The following is a 20606-nucleotide window of genomic DNA, read 5'->3' as shown; positions in this document are numbered from 1 at the left end:
AAAACCCACGACACACCAAACAACCTCAATCTATCGACAGTTCCGAAAACGCCGTATGCCCCGTCTCCTTAGTGTGCTTGACCATATCCCTCTGGCCAGAGCCCAGCCAGTTCTCACACCCCGGCATCTCGCATCGGATTGCCATCGTCTGCGTGTCCGTGTAGTAGTGTGCCGACCTGAGCTTGTCTGCCAGCTGTTTGGCTTTGTCGATCACGCTGTCGTCGTCCACTCGCCACTGCGTCACATCCATGTCCACGGGCAGCCCCAGGTCAAACGACTGCGCGATGCGGTCGTAGTGGATGCCCGAGTACAATAGGATACAACGCGTGTCCTTGTCGAGGCCGTACGTATCAACCCGGCCGTACTATTTGGTTAGCAGACTGTGTTCACTTCTACCCAAAAGAAGAAAAAAAGGAGTGAGAAAACACACCTTCACATCGATTGAGCAAATCTGAATCCCGTAGATCTCGCTGAGGCACTGGAGCTCGATCGAGCCGCCCCATCGTTCCGGATCCTTGATACGGTTCGCGTAGACAAAGGGTTCGGTGTTTTCGAGCACCACTTTGGTGTACTTGTCTGGGTGCGCCAGGATGTGCGACGCCACTTCGGCACGTACCCGGGCCGCAGGATCTGATATACCCATGACGCCGCCAAACGCAGTGAACATGCAGCTGTTGTCATCCGGCATGACCCGCAACACTGGAAGTTCGTTTTAGAAAATAAAAAGAAGAAAAAATCATACAATAAAGAGAAATCCCCCTGCAAAACACAGGATACATACCCAAATAGCCACCGCCTTCGTCCCATGGCACGACTGTCTCGTCAACGTCTACCCGTTTAGGTGTAAACGGCTTTTGTGTTGGTGCCGGTGGAGGCGCAGGTGCTACAGGAGCTTGCACTCCCGATGGTGGCCCGCCCGCCAGTCCACCGTCCGTGGGAATCACCATGAGCGTTTCCCCATTCAGCTTCAGTGGTGCGAGTGTCTTGGACTCCGCATCGGATAGATCGAGCGCTGTTGGCGGATACGCCGCCTTGAGTGTGAAGCCGTCGACCCCAGTCTTCTCCCGGATGAGTGTTAGAAGTTGTGCCAGGGTCCACTCATCGGCGGCTTCGAGTGTCACGATTTCGCGGGGGCCGCGCACGCGTATGCGAATCGGCGCCATATTATGGAGAGAGAGTGTGTGCGTGTGTTTGTGGCACTGAGAGACGGTGAGAGAACCGATGTCCGCTGATGCTAAGGGTTCAACTTGCCACTTGTGCAAACTCGAGGGAATTTATATAACTTCTATAAAGGCGATAAACGAGTCCTGTGGGCTTTTCTAAAACCTGTCCTACATTGCGCGTAAGCCTGGAGAGCAGTGGCGGCTTTGTCCGAGGACGGATTATGTGAATGTCAAAGAGAGGGGGCAGGTGTGAAAGTGGTAAAATGCAGGCACTAGATCGGCTTCTTTGGGCTTCTCCTAGATTCCCGCCCGCCCGCATAAGCGCCAGATCAGAGCTGCTAGTTTGGTCTCCGGTGGCAGAAACCAGATCGACCACACTTTCCGCCAAAGCTAGCAGGACCATAAGTTATATACTGGTTAAGAACGCACCAATGCCGTACAACGGCTCGTGTGCACATTGTCCTTGCTGGGCACAGGCACGTAGAGGACGCACAAGAATCAAAACCTGGAGGAGAGGGACATTTTCAATCTGACAGCCAAAAGCTTGCTGTTGTTTTCGGAGGAGACAACGCCCGAGACGAGCCAGACGAAATCGTGCCGCCGGTGGGGGATGGCGCAAATCAGATCAGGTTGCACTGGCGCTCTAGACGTTGAAGTGATGATTGCGGCGGGGTGGCTAAAGTGTTGTGACGTCGATATGTGCTTTATCTGAGTTGCACAACGAGAGCAAGTTTTACGATTTCAAAATGTCGAATGCGAGAAAGGGCGATCAAAGAATGGGGTCCAACCTCTTTCCCTACTCCGTAAATAGAAGTCAGGCAAGTCACACAGCCTGTTGTATATGCGAAAGAGGAAAGAGGGAGGCACCACACTCCGTGGAAGGCGTGCCCGTGAGTGCCGTCGCTCTGCCGAGCTACAAATTGGTTGTGGGGAGCAATGCCTGCTTAGTCATTTGACACTAGTACCAGGTCGTGTCAAAAAGCGACTGGAAAGGGCGACCCTACGAAAAAGAGGAGCCGCGAAAGCGCAACTCGTACCAGGAAACCACGTAACGACAGGCGCGCCAAAAGGAGCAGGAACGACGAGGCACGCTTGCAAGAACTGTTCGCGAAAGGACTTGCCTATTCACTTGCCCTTGCAGTTTCCGACAACCCCTCTGCACGCGCTCGGTGCTTCTTTCCCTGCAGACGAGAGCCACCGGCGCGTCAACCTAGACAGCAACTAGACAGCGATACAAACGAGCGGGAGAGCAACGCCGCACTTCCAACGAGATACACAATCGCGATCGCGATCACGACCCACGACCGGCAGCGGTGTCCCATCTCCACAACCGATAGAGCTTGGCGTATGCGTGTGCCACGCACCCCCAGGCGACGCAGTATACAACGCACAAAACGACCGCACAAACGCGCCTGAAGCGACCGGCCATGGCGGGAGACGGCGTTGCAGAGAAGCAACTGGGGGGAGCCGACGCGTCCTCTGAGGTGCACGAGTCCATTGAGGCCAAGGCCACGAAGCCTCGGCCGTCGGCCATGGAGGAGGACGCCGATGCGGACGCCGACGGAGACGAAGACGCCGATGGCGAGGCTGATCCTGACCTGGACGCCGACGGCGATGATGACATCGAGATGACGGACGCGGCCATGGAGGTCACGCCCGGTGCTAGCGATGACGCCAAGGCGGCGCAGGCAGCGGCCTTCCGGGCCAAGCGTGATCTGCTGCACCTAATTGAGACGACGGCGCACTACCTTAGCACATACGAGGAAGAGTAGGTGGCCCAAGACACGCAAAGAAAAGCAACCGAATTTGCGAGATGAACGTCCGATGCTGACCTTGTTTTTTTATTTCTCCTGCAGTGGCATCGAGGTTGCCAGTGGCTTTCAACGCATCCCCAACAAGCGGGTCATCCCCGACTACTTTGACATTATCAAAGAGCCGACAGCCTTCAGCACAATTCGCGGCCGCGTGCAAAAACGAGTGTACACGGACTTCACGCAGTTTGTCCGCGACGTGGCGCTCATCTGCCACAACGCCCAGGTTTACAACCGCCCCTCGGCGCCCATCTTCCAGTACGCCGTCAAGCTGCGCGAGATTTTCAAGGCCAAGCTGCAACAGCTGGTCCAGGACGGCAGCATCCAGCCCAAGGAAGCCGAGCTGCCCTACCTCGGCGAGATCCCCGATTTCTCGCCGTCGCCACCGGCTGACGACGACGACGGCGAGCAGGACGAGGATGAGGATGAGGACGAAGAAGAATCCGAGGATGATGACGACGACGACGACGACGTCGATTCGGAGACCGGTCGGCGGCGGCGGAAGGGTGGTTCTGCTGCCGCACGACACAAGCTTGTCAAGCAGAACGGCGGTGCCATGTCCTCCAGGATGTACACCGCAACAGAGGGCCGCATCAATGCAGTTATTGCCGGTCTGCAGAAGGCCGAGGACGAGGACGGCGACCCGCTGCTCGACCCGTTCGAGACGCTCCCCGACAAGGAGCTGCTGCCGGACTACTACGAAGAGATCAAGAACCCCATCGCCATCGACATTATCAAGCGCAAGTCGCGCCGCAAGATCTACCTCACCGTTGACGACGCCGCGGGTGATTTCGAGCTCATGTTCAACAATGCCAAGCTGTACAACCAGGACGGCAGCGAGATCTTTGTCGCCGCCGTCAAGCTGCAGGCCCTCATGCGCCGCCTGGTCGCCCAGGAGCGCCAGAAGCCTGACGACGTCTTCCGCGACCAGCATGGTCGGCTGGCTGTGCCCGGTGTGCAACACCTCGGCCAGGTGTGGCGCATCGGCGATTGGGTCCTGCTGCGAAACGCCAACGACCCGAGCAAGCCCATCGTGGCCCAGATCTTCCGCATGTGGTTCGACAGAGATGGCCGTGCGTGGATCAACGCCTGCTGGTACTACCGCCCGGAGCAGACAGTGCATCGCTTCGACCGTCACTTTTACGAGAACGAAGTGATCAAGACCGAGCAGTACCGTGACCACCCCTTTGAAGACGTGCTCGACCGCACATTTGTCATGTACCTGGAGCAGTACGCGCGTGGGCGCCCACGCGGGTACCCCCCCAACAAGACGCTCTATGTTTGCGAATACCGCTACAGCGAGGACACGTTCCGCTTCACCAAGATCACCAAGTGGGAGACCTGCGTGCCGGAGGAGGTGCGCGGCCTCGACATTCTGATGGAACCGTACCCGGCCCCGCGCCGCTTCCCCAAGTTCCCCAGTCCGATCAAGCACCTGCTGCATGCCAATGCAAGCGAAACAGATGCTCTGCCCAAGCCGACATGGGGCAATCCCAACGCGCCGCCAATGATCGGCTCTGTGCATCGCCGACCCCGGCTGCCCAATGTAAGTTGTCTCTGCGAGTGCGTTTGTCAGTTGGTATCCGTCTACACCTTTCCACTGTCCTTTGCCCCATTTGCCGTTGTTATTACGAAGCCCCTGCGCGCGCGCGTGTATTTTGACGAGCCCAAGTTCACGTGGTTGCGCTTTATGGCGCTGGAGGGGTGCATGGACTGTTTGAGATTTCTCTTTTTTCTTTGTCAGCCCCGCGGCTGTCCTGCCTGCCTGGGTGTCAAAAACTGATCACACTTGTCGCGTTCGCTGCTTCTGGAGCAAAGGCTCTGTCTGGATCTCATTCTCCATCCTTCTCATCTATTTTCCCCGGAGTCTTACTCCCATTTTTCTTTTTTCGATTGCATTTTAAGAATCTCTAAGATCACACTCCCAACCACCCGCCAACGGCCGTTTCTCGCATGACGCGTGCCAATTGGCAAATCTTTCCGTTGTTATTCTCATCTTTGTCCATTTGGTGTTTTTTTTTCTTCTTTGATACGTCGTCTTTTGAGACCTCAATCGCTAACATCCCCCAAAAGGAGTCGCCACCCCCAGATCCAGCAGCGGTGCCACCGCCGCCGCAATCTATGGCCAGCGACATGCACATTGACCCGTCACGTCGCGTGTCTGGGCCCGGCGCGCCCCAGGGCTATCTGCAACCAGGTGCTGTGCACCCCGGCCAGTCTCCATCACCGCACGCGTCGTACGCGCAGCAGCAGTTTGTACCGCGCCCTAGAGCCGTGCCCATGGCTCCAAGCACGCCTGGGACGCCCAATACGCACATCCAGCCGTCGCCCCATCATCACTCCATGCAGGCCATTGCGGCTCACCCTCCCGTGCCACCTCAGCAGGGCGGGCCAATGCCAGGCGGATCCCCCCACCTTTTGCCGCACAACAACTACAACACCAATGCGCCACAGCATCAGCAGCAGCAGCAAATGCTACGGCAGGGCCCTCCTACGCCCGTCCAACACAACCAGATGATGGTGCCCCCGCCGCCGCCGCAGCAGCAGCAGCTCCATCTCTCACCGCAACAGCATCATCCTGGAATGCCTCCTGCTGCCCCCGGCGTCTACAATCAGCAGTTCCCTCCTCAGCACCAGCAGCAACAACACAGGATGGCGAACGCGCCTATGCAAACGTCGACGCCGGTGCGCCAGACACCCATTATGCCGCCTGTGCCACCGCACCATCACCAAGCGCCGCAACCACCGCAGCAGCAGCAGCAGCAACAACAACAACATCAACAGTCGCACCAGTCGCAAGCTATCATGCCTCCCCCGGTGCCCAACGGCTATGTGCCGCCACGGGCGGCAGCCGAAGCGTTTGTGCTACCCGAGGACATTGACAGTACAATCCCCGACAGTCTGCGCAAGCACTATCATCGCGACGACAAAGGCCGCGTGCTCTTCTTTACGACACCGTCCGTCGGACACGGTGCGAATGGCGGAAGCGACGATCTGCCTGCGGACAACGTGCGCGCGGCGCCCGAGTACGAGAGCCTTGGCCACAGCGTTCGGTACCTCAACGGGCTGGAGCAGTTCCGTGAAGAACGACGGCGTAAGCGCAAGGAGCGTGACGAGCAGCTGGAAGCCGCTCGGCGCGACGCAGCGGGGCAGCAGGACGCTGAACGCGAGGCAGCCGCGGCGCGGATGTGCCATGCTGCGGGAGAAGCGCTGGGTGGGTTTGTGCAATGGATGGACGACGGGACACGGCTGATGTTTGAGGGCGGTGACGAGGAAACCAAGCAGCCGCTCGCCGCCACAGCCAGCAACTAGATGCGTCCATACAAAAAGGGGTGACGGCCCGACGCGTGCTTGTCTTTGTGGCAACGTTATGATCTTGCTTTCTTTGGCTTCGTTATGTGTTACTTCCTTGTCTGTTTTGTACAATTTTTTTTGCTTTGCTATCTCACTTTTACCTACTTTTTCAATAACCAGGCGAAATGGTGGAAAGGCACAATAAAGGGGGTTGTATCTTGTATGTTAGAGTAGACACGGGCGTCTATTCCATGCACAAATACAAAATTGGACCAAGATGTGTATTTTTTGGTGGTTTATGTCTTCTTCTTCTGTAGTCTTTCGCCTTCTTATTTTTGGCTTCGGGAACAAAATGATGGTTCGCGTTTGTTACACACAGTCTTTTCAACATCCCGTCAAAGGTCGCAGTGACAATACAACATAACCCTTTGCTCTTTTCACACGGAGGCATCTACTACAGCAACGACATCACTTCTCCAAACGGAGACCATCGACTGTGTATAATGCTTGCAGCAAAGAACCGATTCGGTTGGTACTAATGGGCATTTGTCCCTTGCTGCGCGTTTCAAACCCATAAATAAACACGTATGAACATTGTGCATTTCCACGTTTATTTTCATCACCACGCAGGCTCGTATCGAAAACTGCCAGACCTTCAGCTTAGACGGATCGGACCGAAACAAAGACGCTCCGTAGTAAGGGAGGACATACCTCAAGACGGACTTTTGTTTCCGAGGGAGCGCCAGGTGGGCTGTGTCTTGTCTGCTTGTCAGATTTTGATTTGCTGCTACTCTTACACACTGCAGAGGCTGGACGATGCAAGGAGGGGGTATTTTCAGACCAGATCCTGGGACTCGTCGTTAGCCTCAGTTGGTTAGGTCTGCTTGGGACAGCCCTATTTTTGGCTGGTCGGCTGTGTCCTCCTCAGCCATTTTCTGCGACGGCTGACGGCTACTGTGGCCTCTGGATCTTTTCTTAGTGGCCATTTTGTTTCTGTAGATAAAGCGCATGACGTCCATTTCGAACCTTTCTCGGTTTCTCGTCTTTTACTTATTCATAGTCGTCATGCACACTGTTCCAGTCACAGAGAAGAACGATGGCCCTATCGGTCCACTGACTTACGCATCCAACAATTCGCACGCTGCATGTCCAGGTGAGTTCACCCTTTTTTGTTGAGAACGGAATAACATGAAGAATAGCACAGGACAAAACAAGAGCAAGTAAAAGCAAGAAGAAAGAAGAAATGAATCTCATGCTTAATATACCCCTTGGGCAATAATTACAACTATTTGTAAGTTGGGTTTGGTTAACCTCCTGCTCCTGCGATACAAATAATTCTACAACAGAATAAAATTCGATGAAAAGGCAATGAAAAGTCGTCAACTAGGCCCCCAACAACGACTCCCAATCCCGACAAAGAAACTCGGGCTGCGTTGTCCCTATGATTGGTGAACGAAATCATGCTATGCTGCCGCACGGGAGAAATGAGAAACACGAGAGACAGAGAGAGCAAACACCCGACATCTGCTTTGGCAAGTATTACCAACAATTAAGTAAGAACAAGAAAAAAAGAATACATATGCCCTACCAACCTTTCTTTCCTTTCCCGTTTCGTCGTGGCCGACTAACGTTGTTTCCAACAGCAGACCTGAGAGAAAAGAAGAGCGAGGTACGGCAAAACACCACATCAAAACGCCTGGCGGGATTTGGTAAAACAAAACAAACTAAAAGGATTATGATAAGTCGTCAAAAGAGAAAGGAGCCCGCGCTTTGTGTCGCTAACGTCTTTTTATAGAAAGGGATCTTGCAAAACGCAACAATACCGACGCCGCCGCTGCAAGTAAGTCAAGACTTCAGAGCCCAGCGTATTTTCGATTCCATGGTTGATGAGGCTGGGAGAAGAGCACTCCATGGTTCTGTCCCGGCTCCCTTGTACCTCCATTCAGCTTTTACCACTCACGCTTGGTGAACGTCAGAGGGCAGTCGTCCTACATCAACGTTAGTTATGTCCTTTGGGAAGGGAGAAAAAAATCGTCGTAAAAGACACAGTCGTCACTGCCGTTGCGCCTGTTGGCTAACTCACCTTGGGGAAGATGGTGGCAAACACCTTGATCTCCTCGGACAAGGGGGTGGGGTGGTGCTCCCACTTAAGCTGCAGCGAAGCCATTCCGATGAGCAGCGCCAGGTTGATCTGCGCATACTGCTGGCCCAGGCAGTAGTGCGGACCGACGCCGAACACCAAAAAGTTCTTGGCACCCTTGGTCTCGGCGTCACCCGAGTAGTAGCGCTCCGGGTCGAACACGTCGGGATTGGCGTACACCTCGGGGTCGCGCAGCGCCAGGTACGTCGTCGGGATGACCATGGAGCCCTTGGGCACGGTGTACGTGTCGGTGATGGGGAAGTCCTTCTTGGCCAAGTATGGCACCATGAGGACAGGCGGGCGGTAGCGCAGCAGCTCCTTGACAACGCAGCGCGTGTACGTCATGGACTCGACCTGGTCCAGGCTGACATCGCCGTTGGGGTCGCCGTTGCGGACCTTGAGGTTCTCGTCACGGACACGGTCGAGGATCTCCGGGCGCTGGGCCATGAGCTGGAAGAGCCAGGTGCAGGCGCTGCTGGTGGCGTCCTGGGAGGCGAACAGGAAAGTGAAGATGGTCTGCGAGATCTCATAGTCGCTGAAGTTGCGCACCAGAGGGGACGGCTTCTCGAGGCCCTCGGTGTTGCCCTTGGCCTCGGCCTCGCGCCAGCGCTCCGAGTCGATCATGGTCTTGATCCAGGCGTCCATGATGCAGTCGACTTCGCCGCCAGCCCGCATGCGGACCTTGCTCTTGGCGGCACACTTGGCAAACTCGCGCAGAACAAGGTCGGCCGCTTTCTTGCCGTACCAGGTACGCGTGAACGGAATGATGATGGGGAAGTTGACGAGCTCGAGGGCGGCGGTGATGAGGTAGTAGTCGTCGGCGATCTTCTTAAGCGACTCCTCGGGGAGGTAGTGGCCGACAAAGGTGCGGCACGACACGGCGCACATGACCTCACGGAACTCGGGCATGAAGGGGACCGGCTTGCTGTCGTGGTCCTTGGTGATCTGGACGAAGCGCTCAAAGTAGCGGCGGTAGACGTCGGTCTGGCCGGGCAGGTAGCACTCGAGGGCCTTGCGGGTGAAGAGGCCGTTGAGGCCCTTGCGGAAGTCGACGTGGGCCTTGCCGTCGAGGAAGACCCAGTTGTCGGCACCGAGCAGCTTGTGGGCGACATCGACGACACAGGGTTTGACGAAGCTCGGGGCGTTGAACACCTTGCGGGCCATGTCGCGAGTGGACGCAATAACGACGAACCTACATGATTAAAGCAAATTGGTTAGCAAACCACAACCGCGCCACCGTCATGCCATGCACTTGATACCCATCGCAAACGCCCCCCGGCGGATCCACAGCTGTCCGTTGTATACTCACTTGTGGAAGACAGAGACGCAGCTCAGGGGGCCGCTCTGCCACTTCGCATAGTACTCCTCGAACTTGGGGTTCACACTCTGCAGGAAGGGACCCATAAAGGGCAGCTTCATGGCCGGGCCGACAATGGAGCCCTTGCGCCAGATGTAGCTTACTGGTTTTTTGGTACAGGCCGTCAGCAACAAAGCAAGGCCAAGACGCAGGCCAGAGGACGAGCGAAAAAACGAAGAGAAAGAGGCAAAGGACTCACTCTGGTCGTAGAGGACAGCCGTGACCAGCAAGCCTAGCAGGATCTGCCAAATGCTGGCATTGGCAATGGCGTTGATCACAGGCTCGAACTGCACGGGCAGCGCGCCGGCGACATACTTGGCGTTCGCCAGCGGCGACGCAAAGGACGTCGCGTTCGTGGTCTCCATTGTGGAGCGAGTCGCGTATACAACTGTCTGGTCTCGATCGGGTGGGTGTTTGGGGGTGGACGGAGAACGGGAGGTGACGGGCTGGCAGAGGGTGAGGAAACAGGTAATAAAAGGAGATGCTGCGATCCGAACGTGGGTGAAGAGACAAGAGTCGGAGCGGTGGGTCAAGCTGGTCGGTCGATTATTTCTCCTCGTCCGGGACTGGTTGGGCTGGCGAAGGGAGAAGTCAACAGGAAGGGACGAGGTAATACGATTGAAAAGGGAAAGAGCGGACACGACCAGGGGAGACGGACAAACTCAAGACAATGGGGAAGGGGCGGCATCAGAAAAGGAGGCCGGTGGTCGAGTGGGAAGGAAATGACCGGCGGGACAGAGTCAAGGGACAGAGGCTAAAGACATGCGTTACAGTAGTGGATTTACTGGGACGGATGCGCCGCGGGCGCTGAAAAATCATAAAATCATGGGCGGAGACAGGGACCAGGGAATCCACATCGCCTGTTGTTTAAAAAAATCTTTGAGACGGCTCTCTCATTTGGGAACCCCTTTTGCACTGTCGCTCTTTTCCCAAGAAACACTACAATTCCATGCCAAAACAAAGCACAGCCGGAAATTACAACGTCCGCACCTTCCCAAATGCGATGCCATAGGCAATCCATCCAGCATCAGGTGGGGGCTGGTCCCGGCCAAGGGAATAGCTGCTCCTTCCCTTGCTTTCCCCCATTTTTTTTGGTCCTGTCAACTCTAAATGCGTCGCCGTTCGACTCTGTAATTACTCCATGCAAATTAAGTGAAAAAAAGAAGCGATGGAAAATAAACGGGGCTGACCCATTAAAACCGCCAACTGCGACACATCGCCGTGCTCCCAGTATGCATATCTGTTCCTGCCGTTCGTGGATTCCGGTCGATAAAGTCCATCCATAATGTACGATACGTAACCCGACAAATTGGGAAGCCATGGCCGGCAAACGTCGTGACATGTATGGCCCGAGGAAGGCGCGGCTGCTGTGTCATTGTTCCACTCTGCCTTCCTCCGCTGCCGCAAACTGGTTGTGTTGTTTTTGTTGGGGAACGAACGAATGCGAATAAGAGAAAATTGGATGTCATGGGCGGCCAACTGGCGAATCAGAGCGCGCCGTTGGTTGGCAAAATTGCATGTGCATTGCCTGCGCTTCGTACTCGTATGCGGGAGGTCAAATACAGTGTAAGATAGTTCTTTGATCGTGCGGGGGCGCAAGTTTGTGTCCCTGCCATTCCTGGCAACTGCATGCAGACACGCGTATGCTGTTTTCGAGGTGCTATCTCCGGGCACTCTCCATTCGCGCCTTCCTTGCCCGAAGCCCTGCGCCCACAATGGACACTGAGAAGCAGGAAGCTGCCCTCGTGTCTATTTTAATTAATAATACTCCGTAGTTTTCAGGGCCGTCTAGAGGGTGAGCTCCAGCGTGTCCAAAAGCCCGGAAACTACGGCAGCCTTTGCTCGTTCCTGTTGCTCCTACGGCGTCTTTTCAGGGGCAAGTGTCCGTAAAATCGCACCGGTGGCCCCTGCTCCGCCAACGGCAGCCATTGGCCAATTGCGTGCTGGTTGTCTGCAGGCTTTTTTCGGTCACCGCCTTTTAGCGGTTGCTCCTTCTCCACGGCGCAATCATTTGCGCGGAAATGTGTGTCATCCCCGTAACTGAACACAGCTAACAGCTGCGAGTGGGAAAACACCACAAAGAGGCTCCAGCCTTGCGCTTACCCCCCTAAGTCAAGCAACGACCAGGGGCACAAGGCTCGGAAGTCGTCAGCAGAACCACAAGGCTGCCAATGACAGAAGTCTGTTCCAAATACAGTCTATGCTTGATATTTGGTTTTTGTTACATGACTTGACTGGACTGTACAAAGGCGTTTTCTCATCTAAACGCCCGTAACGCGTCGCTCAAAAGATGGCTAGTAAACATGGCGCTCCAAGACACGCGGCAATCATAGAAGCCCAATCCCGAACGTTGGCCCTGCCCATATGTTCAAGATCCCCAGCTATATTGCCGTCTCTCCGAGACCTATTGGATATGCCTCAGAATACCCCGACACACGTCACGGCCGTCATCCTCGGGCCCTAGAATCTCCGGTGGGGGCATTGGATGAACTATCACGAGGTGCATCGAAACGGACCAGACCCAGAAAGCTTCATCACGGGACCGAGAGAGGGAGGCAAGCATCGTCGCTTTATAAAGTCGCCCGCTAAAGTCATAGTTACATCAAGTTCGCGATCCTGCCGAAATTCGTTCTGGACATGAGAACATAAGGGCGGCCTTGGTAATAGAAGGAAATGCTTGGTCAACCTACAACGCCACCAGCCGTCCAATGTTTTATCGTGTCCAAGTGCCGATGTTCTCACAAAGACATTATCCGATCTTTTGTGTCGTACTTTAACAGCCACACACCAATAGCCATACCCTCCTGCTTGACGCACCATTCATCCCAAATTGAATGAACAAGTGGGACATCTAGGGATCGAGCATGTGGCCGATGCAGTAGTAAGACGGCCATATTCGGTAGTACCACAGTTGCATTAGGTCACATTTTCCCTTGGCCACTCTCTTATGACACAAGATCTTTGCATCTTAGCAAAAGTGTCAAAGGGGCGCCAGGCATCCATGACGGCAAGTTGGCGACATCAGCGACATACAGTGTCGACAAGAGAGCAATACCAATGTCTTCCTTTATTTTAAGACACAGGGCCTCCATGGGGAGGACCGCTCATTTCAAGGTCTTTTTTTGGTCTTCCTTTGGAGGAAGCCAGCGCTGCAGAGCCACTGGCCACGCTCTCTGCCAAACGACTTTCCTCTTTCTTCGATAGAGTCCTAGCTCGAGGTAAAGACGACGTAGGCACCCCAGGGTAGAAACTGCCCCAGGCCCGAACTCGTACACATACGGAGCAGACTCGAGAAAAGAGCGAGCTTTTTTGTATTTCGTATCTGTGGTGCGTCACGGGTAAATCGAACAGGGTAAATCCAAATATGCGAGTGACGAAACTGCGAGGAAGGACTTTAATAGAATATAAGAACGCGACCCCTGCCATCCAACCCCCCCCAGCCACCAGGTTCAAGAGTCTCTTAGCAAGATCAATACAGCCGCCCATCACACTGTCACTCTTGCTGGTCCTTTTGTATGGTTCTGCTTACGGCTCCGTGTCCCGCATGTGGCACAGGAAGGGGCTCTTGACTCCACCTGAAACATGTGCATTAAAGGGTTTTGATCAAAATCGGTACCCAGGAGACGATCTGATTATTTTATCTCTTTAGAAACATGCAGGGTCGTGATTGTGTGTCCCTGGTGGTACCTCTTCTCAAAAATACTATCGACGAGAATGTCAAAAATAAGCAGATGTGTGCACCCGCGAACTGTCGTAAGCGCGGGTTTGCGTGCATGGTATATGTGACATCGGTAGCGCGCCTGAGTCATAAGGAAGCAATGCAGAAACAAGCCTCACTTGTGCACTCCATGCGCAGGTGACGAATATAATTCACTTCTGTCACGTTTTGGGTGTATGGATACCGGACATGCAGTCACACGGCCGTGGCCCTCTGCTGATGCCATATTTGTCCTTAAGAAAAAGAAACAAAAGAAAAAAAAAAAGGCTGTCGCCCCCAGACGGAGCGGCAAACTTCGTGTAAGTCTAGGGCTCAACGGGCAGAATAGCAGTTGAGACCTGTAAACCGAACGAGTGAATAAAGGGGCAGTGTCAGGTAGCGGCTGGCACGGGGATTTTGGTCTCTTATTTTGGGTGTGTGCCACTAGAGCATAATGACCAAACAAGAGTATATAGATGACGAGATGTGGCCGAAAGCCCGCCGGGTAAGCAGTTAAGTCCTTCCGCGTTTGGATGGTGATGTATAAGGAAAGAACAGCGAACTGGTCGACGGTGAGCATGCAGTAAGGCACCCATTCCGGTATTGACCTGCAACGGCTTCCAGGCAACAATCCAGGCAACAATCCAGGCAACAATCCAGGACTGCTCGCAGGACAGATAGACTTACGCATCCATTTTCCAATTGCAATATAGGCAAATTGGTGTTCTGTGGACCAGATATGCTAGTTCTAGACTTGTATTGTAAACAATAGACTTCATCCTTATAGTTCGTACCCGGTCTAGCGTGACCATCGTAGACTAACTATCACGGCCCTCTGGACATATTTAGAGAGCTGTCTCTGCCTCTCTGTTTGACTTCCAATATCAATTTCAGTGAAAATAATCAAACAAGCAGCACAGAGTACTCTATGACTACTTATATGTAACAAGCACATTACTCATATCTCCTGCTCATTTCGTATATAATAACACCAAGAAAACTCACCCTCCCAAACACTATTACCAGGGAGCATCCTACATCAATCTTGCCCCTTTCCCAGACCGACAATCACAAAGCTGTCATTATGAACTACAACGGAGTCAACCCGTATTCGTCGACAAACTACCACAGTGTGGACCGTGATACTGCGCGCACTCTCATCAACGATATCACATACAAACCATCTGCTGATGAGATCGCCGCCATAGAGCGCCATGAGGCTGCTCGACAGGCTGCCAAAGACGCCAAAGCAGCTCGCAAAGCGGAAAGGGCAGAACTGTCCAGACAGGCCAAACAGGCCAAACAAGAAAGACAGGCCCGCAAACATGCTTCGTCTTACAGCGCCGGTGCTGCCTACAGTGCTCAGTCTTTTGGTGCTGCTTCCTACAACGCCACCTGGCATCCTGCCGGTGCACCCTCGGCAGCAAATGATACCTACACCTCCCAGCCGACCGTTGCAGATGACAAGGCCTCTGTCTTCAGTGGCGGTAGCTCGCGCAGGTACAGCAGTTTCCGCAGTCTGCTGTCCCGCAAGCACCACGGAAAGGGGAAGAAATAAATCAGTGCCACGAAAAACAGGACACTCGTTTTATTTTCCAAGGGACGCCCTCTTGACAACAATATTAGCCTTGGTCTCCTTGTTTTAGTGATTATGGTTACTTTCAACCTCTTCCTACGTCGCCTACAGAAAACACAACAGAGAGAATGAAAAACGGAAAGCAAACAGAAAAGAAAGATATATAACCACCTCTTACAACACGGAACAATGTCTCAAAGGATATTCACACAGCTTGGTTTAGAAGCGTCACCGTGCCACGGAGGATCCGGTGAGTCCGTCCGCGGCTCGGATCTAGAGACGGACAAACCTAGGACGGGCCATGATATTGGCTCGGTGTGCTAAGGGGACCACGAAAAGGCTTGAAGGCAATTCTTGTCAAGGCTTTTTTTACGGCTTATTGTCATAAAAGTCTTACGGTCTTACCAACTTATTTGTTAACATGTACAAACTGTTTTCGACTTATCCTTAATAGACGTAGTGATTCTTTGCAGGTCACAGAAGAGGATGGTACCCTGCTCTTCCTTGTAAATGCTCTACTACAATCCCAGCTCGTTTCACACGAAAGGCACACGGCGTATTAAGGCAAAGGCGCTACTAGTGGCATTAGATGAAAAGCTATCACAAAAGTGACAATCAAAGCATGCCACAAAGCCCTACGAAGAGACGCAACCAGTAGAGATTGAAATCGAGCACAGAGAGTTAAATAACAGATTTTTTTGATTTGAATAGTTTGTTTTAGTAATAGAAAAAGGACGTAACTAAAACGGAAATAAAAGAGGGAGGTGGCAGTAAATCTAAGATGCAGGAAAACGGACAACAAAAACCCACTGGTGAAAACAAGTTATTTATAAGTCTATCAATTACCAGTCCCGTCCGTGATAAATAAAATGCAAAGCAAACATACCGCCGTTGTTCCAGTCTGATGCAACAAGGGTCATTGTCTTTTAATTGTCTTGTGGGAAGAAAGGGTTCGGGAAAGGATGAATAGCAATAAAGCGTGTATATGGGGAGGGGGAGGGAACTAAAATAGACAAAAACAAAACAATAGCAGCAAACAGGAGGGAAACAACGGCGAGTACAGAGTGAAAACAAACAGATGCGGAAATGACGTCAAGCAAAACGTAAAAAAAATTGGACAGACCACCAAACAATGTAATTGCCAAATCGACGAACGCACAACAAGGGAGGTGAGTAAGACTTTCGAAAAACGCCGCAGATGCGAGGATAATACCGGTAACCGTCCCAGGGAGAGATAATTGACAGGTGAAAAAGACAGGCAAAGGAAATAGAGGAAAGACAAGAAAAAAATAAAAAGGGAGGAAAAAACTTTTTACACCAGTTGTGCCGTCAGCTGCCGTGCCTTTTAGAATTCTGCTGTGACCGAAGAAGATGCGATAGCCTCGTGTCTTAAAGGAGGAATTTGCCGAGGCAGAAATAATGAATGCCGTCCCTGGAGAAACCTTGTCGCCTTGGGTTTGTCGCCACCAGCTGGATTTGATTCGCCATGTCCACGTCCCAATATTGTTTGACCGTATCGAGACCAGCCGAGACCTTTGCAGCTGTCCGCGGCGAGAGGGGGTTTCCCACGGAGAGAACGTAGGCAGTGTCGTCGGCACCGACCAACGACGTCTCGCCCAGGTAGCGCGGGCAAGGACGTCTTCGTGGAGACTCGCATTGGATTTGATTTGCGTGTGGGTACGGTAAGCAGATTTAGAATCTTCCGGCCTCGTTCACGCTGTTCTGGAGTGTCATTCCAACACAGCAGCATCAGCATCAGCATCAGCATCAGCGCCTGCAACTCTTGGAAATCGCGGACGTTTCCTGTGAAAGGATGCTCTTCGTACTTTACGTCGAGCAAGGAATCGCCGGCAGCAGCAGAATCGTGGATGGCAGCAAGTATATGTGATTGACGCAGCAAGGAATCACAGACCACGTCGTTCATTGCGCGCACCTGGTTTGCGGCGAAAGTGTCGGCGTAGCATGAGCCAATGCATGCCATAGCAGAAAGTAGACCGGTGTAGGCTTCTGATAAACTAAAAATAGGAACATGAAGAACTGGAAATGGACGTGAAAATGAATGTACATGTCGAGAAAAAAATATTTGACGTTTTCGGGAGAGAAGAGCACCCTAAAAGTCATAGAGATCAAAGGATTCTCTGTAAAAATTGGGTGCTCGAGGAAGGTGAGTATTTGCGCGGAGAGCAGCAAGAACAGGTCCTGCGCTTGTTGAGGCGGACCCCAGAGGTCGTAGAAGAACGGCTGGTCGCTGGGTACATAGTCATCGTGACCTCCTTCCGCTTGAAGGTCGGCGTCGCCAGTTCGAAGCGACTTAGTTTCTAGGCTGGTTGCGTTCTGCGTCTGTCGAGAGTTAGATAGTGATCTTTGATTGACTGTGCGAGATGCGCTTGTGAGTAAACATTGGGGGTATACGCACCGGCCTGGAACATCGAGGACCAATCAAGTCCCGACTGGGGGTTAGGGTTTTGTCCGGCGAACATGGGCATGCCGTTCTGGCTGGCATTCATGTTATAATTGGCTAGCTGGGGGTTCATGCCAGCGCCGTTGTAGGCAGCGGACTGGTCGTAGCCCTGGCCATTCTGGCCATTAGCCGGGGTAGGAGCACCGTTAGTGACACCACGCTGGGCAGTAGGGGCAGCGGTGCGCTGGTTCGGGTCAGTAGTGGCCGGGTCAATACGGGACATGCTGTTGGACCGCGAAATTTGCGCAGACTGGTCGTTGGGCATGTTGTTCTGCAAGCCATCGGCTGGCGCAGGGATCAGGCCGAAAGGGTGGACCATGCCGTCGCCCTGAACATTGCCCATGCCGTTAATGTGGTTCATGTCACCCGACTCAGCCAGATGCTTCTGCTGCTGCTGCTGACTTTTCTTGACGTGCGCGTGGGGGTGCGACAGGTGGCTGACACCGGTCGGGTTTCCGCGGCGAATCGAGCACTTTTGGAAGTGGCGCTTCAGGATGTCACTGCGCGAGAAGGTGTCTCTGCACAGAACGCACATGTACGGGCGATCGCCGGTGTCTTAAAAGATTGTTAGATTCAACTCGCGTGGATGGGAGGGAAATTCAAAAAGGCTAACAAAATCCCTCGTCCCTGTTTGCAAGCTAGAAAGACAAAGACAACCAGAAAACATCGGGTTATATAGACACAGTTGGCACACTGGGCAAAAAGAAAAAAACTTACGACGCAGGAGGTGGCGCTTTAGGTGCTTGGCGTGCAGGTACGTCTTCGTGCAGTGAGGACACGGGAACTTGCCGTCCGCATCCTTCTGCGGGATCTGGTTCTTGGTAACCGATCCGGCTGCGGGAGGAGCAGGTCTGCCGGGGGCGCTGGGGAGGATGCCGCGGCGGCCTTGAGAGCCAACTACATGAGTAGGCGGCTCGTTATCCGGAAGCATGTTCTGAGGCATCAGAGGGCTCTGAGTGTAGGGCGACTGCATGCCCTGCTGCGGCATGACACCGTTAGCGGGCATGGGGCGCAGAATCGGAGGGCCTCGGTTGCCTGGCGCAGGGGCAGGTGCGATCGGCTGCGGGTGAGCCATGGCGGTGGTGGTCTGCGGCAGCATGGCAGACGACGTTGGGGCATACTGGTGGGTAGGCTGGTAGTTACCCGGCATCATCTGGTACGAGCCACGGCCACCGTTGGTGTTCGGAGGAGGAGGGTAGTTGTTCATGGTAGGGCCCGGGGTGTTGGGAGTAGCCGGGGTGCGCGGCGTGTGCGGGTAGCTGCCGTACGGGGTACCGTTTTGCATAATACCGTTGCCCTGCTGCTGTTGGTGGTGCTGCGGATGCTGCGAGTTGTGCTGGTGCTGCTGGTGCTGCAGTGGCGGGAGGGTATGGGGTTGAAGATTGTTCTGGGGCGTAGAAGCGGCCGATGATGGATAGGACGGAGTCGATGTGCCGTTAATCACATTAGACGAGTAGTGCGAGCCGTCCATATTATGGGTTCCTGTTTCCTCCTCGGATGACCTTTTCGATTAAAATGTTAGCTGTTTGGGTGTTCACGTTAGAACATAGTGTGACGCGTGGATGGGACGCGATGTGGGTATATATGTTGTGAGACAAAAGCGACACGACATTACTAAAGCCGAATCCAAAAAGCGCGCGGGAAAATTGCAAGGAATCGATGCGCTTTAACTTCATTTTTCGTGTTTGGCACGAGTGAAAGAAAAGACATCAACGATCACGGCGATGTGAGGGGGGCACAGGCACAAGCCGGCCACAGAAGAAAACGACAACAAAAAATGCACAATTCGAACGCGCATGAGATCAAAGGAAGTGACAGGAAATGAGTGACAGTTGGTGCGGGTTAGGCAGCCAATGTGACACCCCCAAGACGCCGCAAAATCCAAGGACAGGTCGACCAGGAACCGCAATGGAGCGGTAGCAGAGAGGACTAGCTAGACAAGAGCGAGGTCGGAGTGCACGCGCTCGCATCCAGTGAGCTAGGGTGTGCACGCCGACAAACGAGAGCGGCAGCAAAAGCAGCCCCAAACGGAAGGCAACTGCAGAGATTGACCAAAAGAATAGCGTGGCGGTAGCACGTATATGGACAAGGGAAAGGCGGCGGAAAAGGTTACGAGCGGGCGCAGATAACCAGTGACCCCCAAATGCAAGAGGCGGCAAGCACAGAGGAAGAGAGAAAAGAGAAGAAAAAAGGCAACCAAAGAAGGGGGCACGACTCGGCTGTGTCAGCCACGGGCAGGCGGCCACAGACCGTCACGTCAAGCCGTTCGTTCGTTGACGATCTGGCGGCTCGCATCAGGCTGAAAAGCGTAGTGAAAATCCCCGACCGACCTGAAGCCAGCCGTGCGTTCTTCCCCTCACCCTCCGCCGTTTTGTGGCTCTTTTTTTAACTTCTCCAGACTTCCCGCGTTGTAAGATTTTGGCAACGTCTCCTGGACTCTGGGGGGCAAGAGACAACCGGTGGTAAGGGTGTATTTTGGAAGGTCAGGCGGCCCCGTCCCGGGTGGTTCAAGTTTGCGTAGCAAACGCGTATGGTCTGGTTTGTCGGTAGAGCAGGAAGGCAGGTAACGATGTTCGTCGCGTCTTGACCCGATATGCAGAGACAAAGAGAGTCGAAAGTGCAAAGTTGCGCGTGTTTCCGAAGACTAGGGTGAAAAGTTTTTCTCTCCACTAGCCGCCGATTTGCTTCCAAAACAAAACGCGGGTCAAAGAAACTCAGCGACACAGTATCGTGGGACGATGCAGACAGTCATGCTACCGTCCTGATCCCCGACGTCGTTTTCCGTCCTTGGAGAGCCCCCCTTTGTGCCCCGTAGGTGAGAAATCGACAGTGCCGCATGGTATGTTTTCATCCCATGTCTTCCGCGATGCCGCGTGCCATCTTGCTTGCTCTCAGGCGTGTGCCCTCGCCTCGCCTTGTTTGTTTTGACGCGATCCTCTCTGAAGCAATATCTGCTGCCTTGCCGTTTTTGTATGCTCGCGTCTCGTCTCGTCTTCGCGTCCTCTCAAGACGTGTTTTGCGAGGGTCTCGGGACCCCGTCCTTGGATTGAAGAATGGGGCAATGGGTGGGTTGGCTGGGGAGTTCTTGAAACTCGCGTCTTACCTGT

At 53.7% G+C, this 20606-nt stretch overlaps 6 protein-coding genes across 6 annotated transcripts; 3 read left to right on the top strand and 3 right to left on the bottom strand.

Annotated features, from left to right (window-relative positions):
- Window positions 1–25: 25 nt before the first annotated feature.
- SPSK_00552 (ubiquitin thioesterase OTU1) lies at window positions 26–1163 on the bottom strand (the record flags this gene model as incomplete). The annotated part of the gene is made up of 3 exons (XM_016727518.1): window positions 26–364; window positions 431–699; window positions 782–1163. The coding sequence occupies 3 exons, from the start codon at window positions 1161–1163 to the stop codon at window positions 26–28; spliced, it is 990 nt and encodes a 329-aa protein (XP_016582769.1).
- Window positions 1164–2590: 1427 nt separating this feature from the next.
- SPSK_00452 (chromatin structure-remodeling complex subunit RSC1/2) lies at window positions 2591–4757 on the top strand (the record flags this gene model as incomplete). The annotated part of the gene is made up of 3 exons (XM_016727421.1): window positions 2591–2931; window positions 3020–4520; window positions 4551–4757. The coding sequence occupies 3 exons, from the start codon at window positions 2591–2593 to the stop codon at window positions 4755–4757; spliced, it is 2049 nt and encodes a 682-aa protein (XP_016582768.1).
- A 338-nt stretch (window positions 4758–5095) lies between these two features.
- SPSK_00549 (uncharacterized protein) lies at window positions 5096–6286 on the top strand (the record flags this gene model as incomplete). Its single annotated transcript, XM_016727515.1, has 1 exon — window positions 5096–6286. One exon carries the CDS (start codon window positions 5096–5098, stop codon window positions 6284–6286), a length of 1191 nt encoding a protein of 396 aa, XP_016582767.1.
- Window positions 6287–8217: 1931 nt separating this feature from the next.
- Window positions 8218–10130, bottom strand: SPSK_00476 (C-22 sterol desaturase; the record flags this gene model as incomplete). Its single annotated transcript, XM_016727444.1, has 3 exons — window positions 8218–8256; window positions 8352–9600; window positions 9718–10130. 3 exons carry the CDS (start codon window positions 10128–10130, stop codon window positions 8218–8220), a joined length of 1701 nt encoding a protein of 566 aa, XP_016582766.1.
- A 4416-nt stretch (window positions 10131–14546) lies between these two features.
- On the top strand, window positions 14547–15020 carry SPSK_00617 (uncharacterized protein; the record flags this gene model as incomplete). Its single annotated transcript, XM_016727581.1, has 1 exon — window positions 14547–15020. One exon carries the CDS (start codon window positions 14547–14549, stop codon window positions 15018–15020), a length of 474 nt encoding a protein of 157 aa, XP_016582765.1.
- A 1363-nt stretch (window positions 15021–16383) lies between these two features.
- Window positions 16384–18970, bottom strand: SPSK_00429 (c2h2 transcription factor; the record flags this gene model as incomplete). The annotated part of the gene is made up of 4 exons (XM_016727398.1): window positions 16384–17053; window positions 17104–17378; window positions 17438–18054; window positions 18217–18970. The coding sequence occupies 4 exons, from the start codon at window positions 18968–18970 to the stop codon at window positions 16384–16386; spliced, it is 2316 nt and encodes a 771-aa protein (XP_016582764.1).
- Window positions 18971–20606: the final 1636 nt, after the last annotated feature.

The sequence above is a fragment of the Sporothrix schenckii genome (genome assembly GCF_000961545.1).
Source record: "Sporothrix schenckii 1099-18 chromosome Unknown Cont49, whole genome shotgun sequence".
NCBI classification, from domain to species: Eukaryota; Fungi; Ascomycota; class Sordariomycetes; order Ophiostomatales; family Ophiostomataceae; genus Sporothrix; species Sporothrix schenckii.
This window is presented reverse-complemented; position numbering and strand designations above follow the sequence as displayed.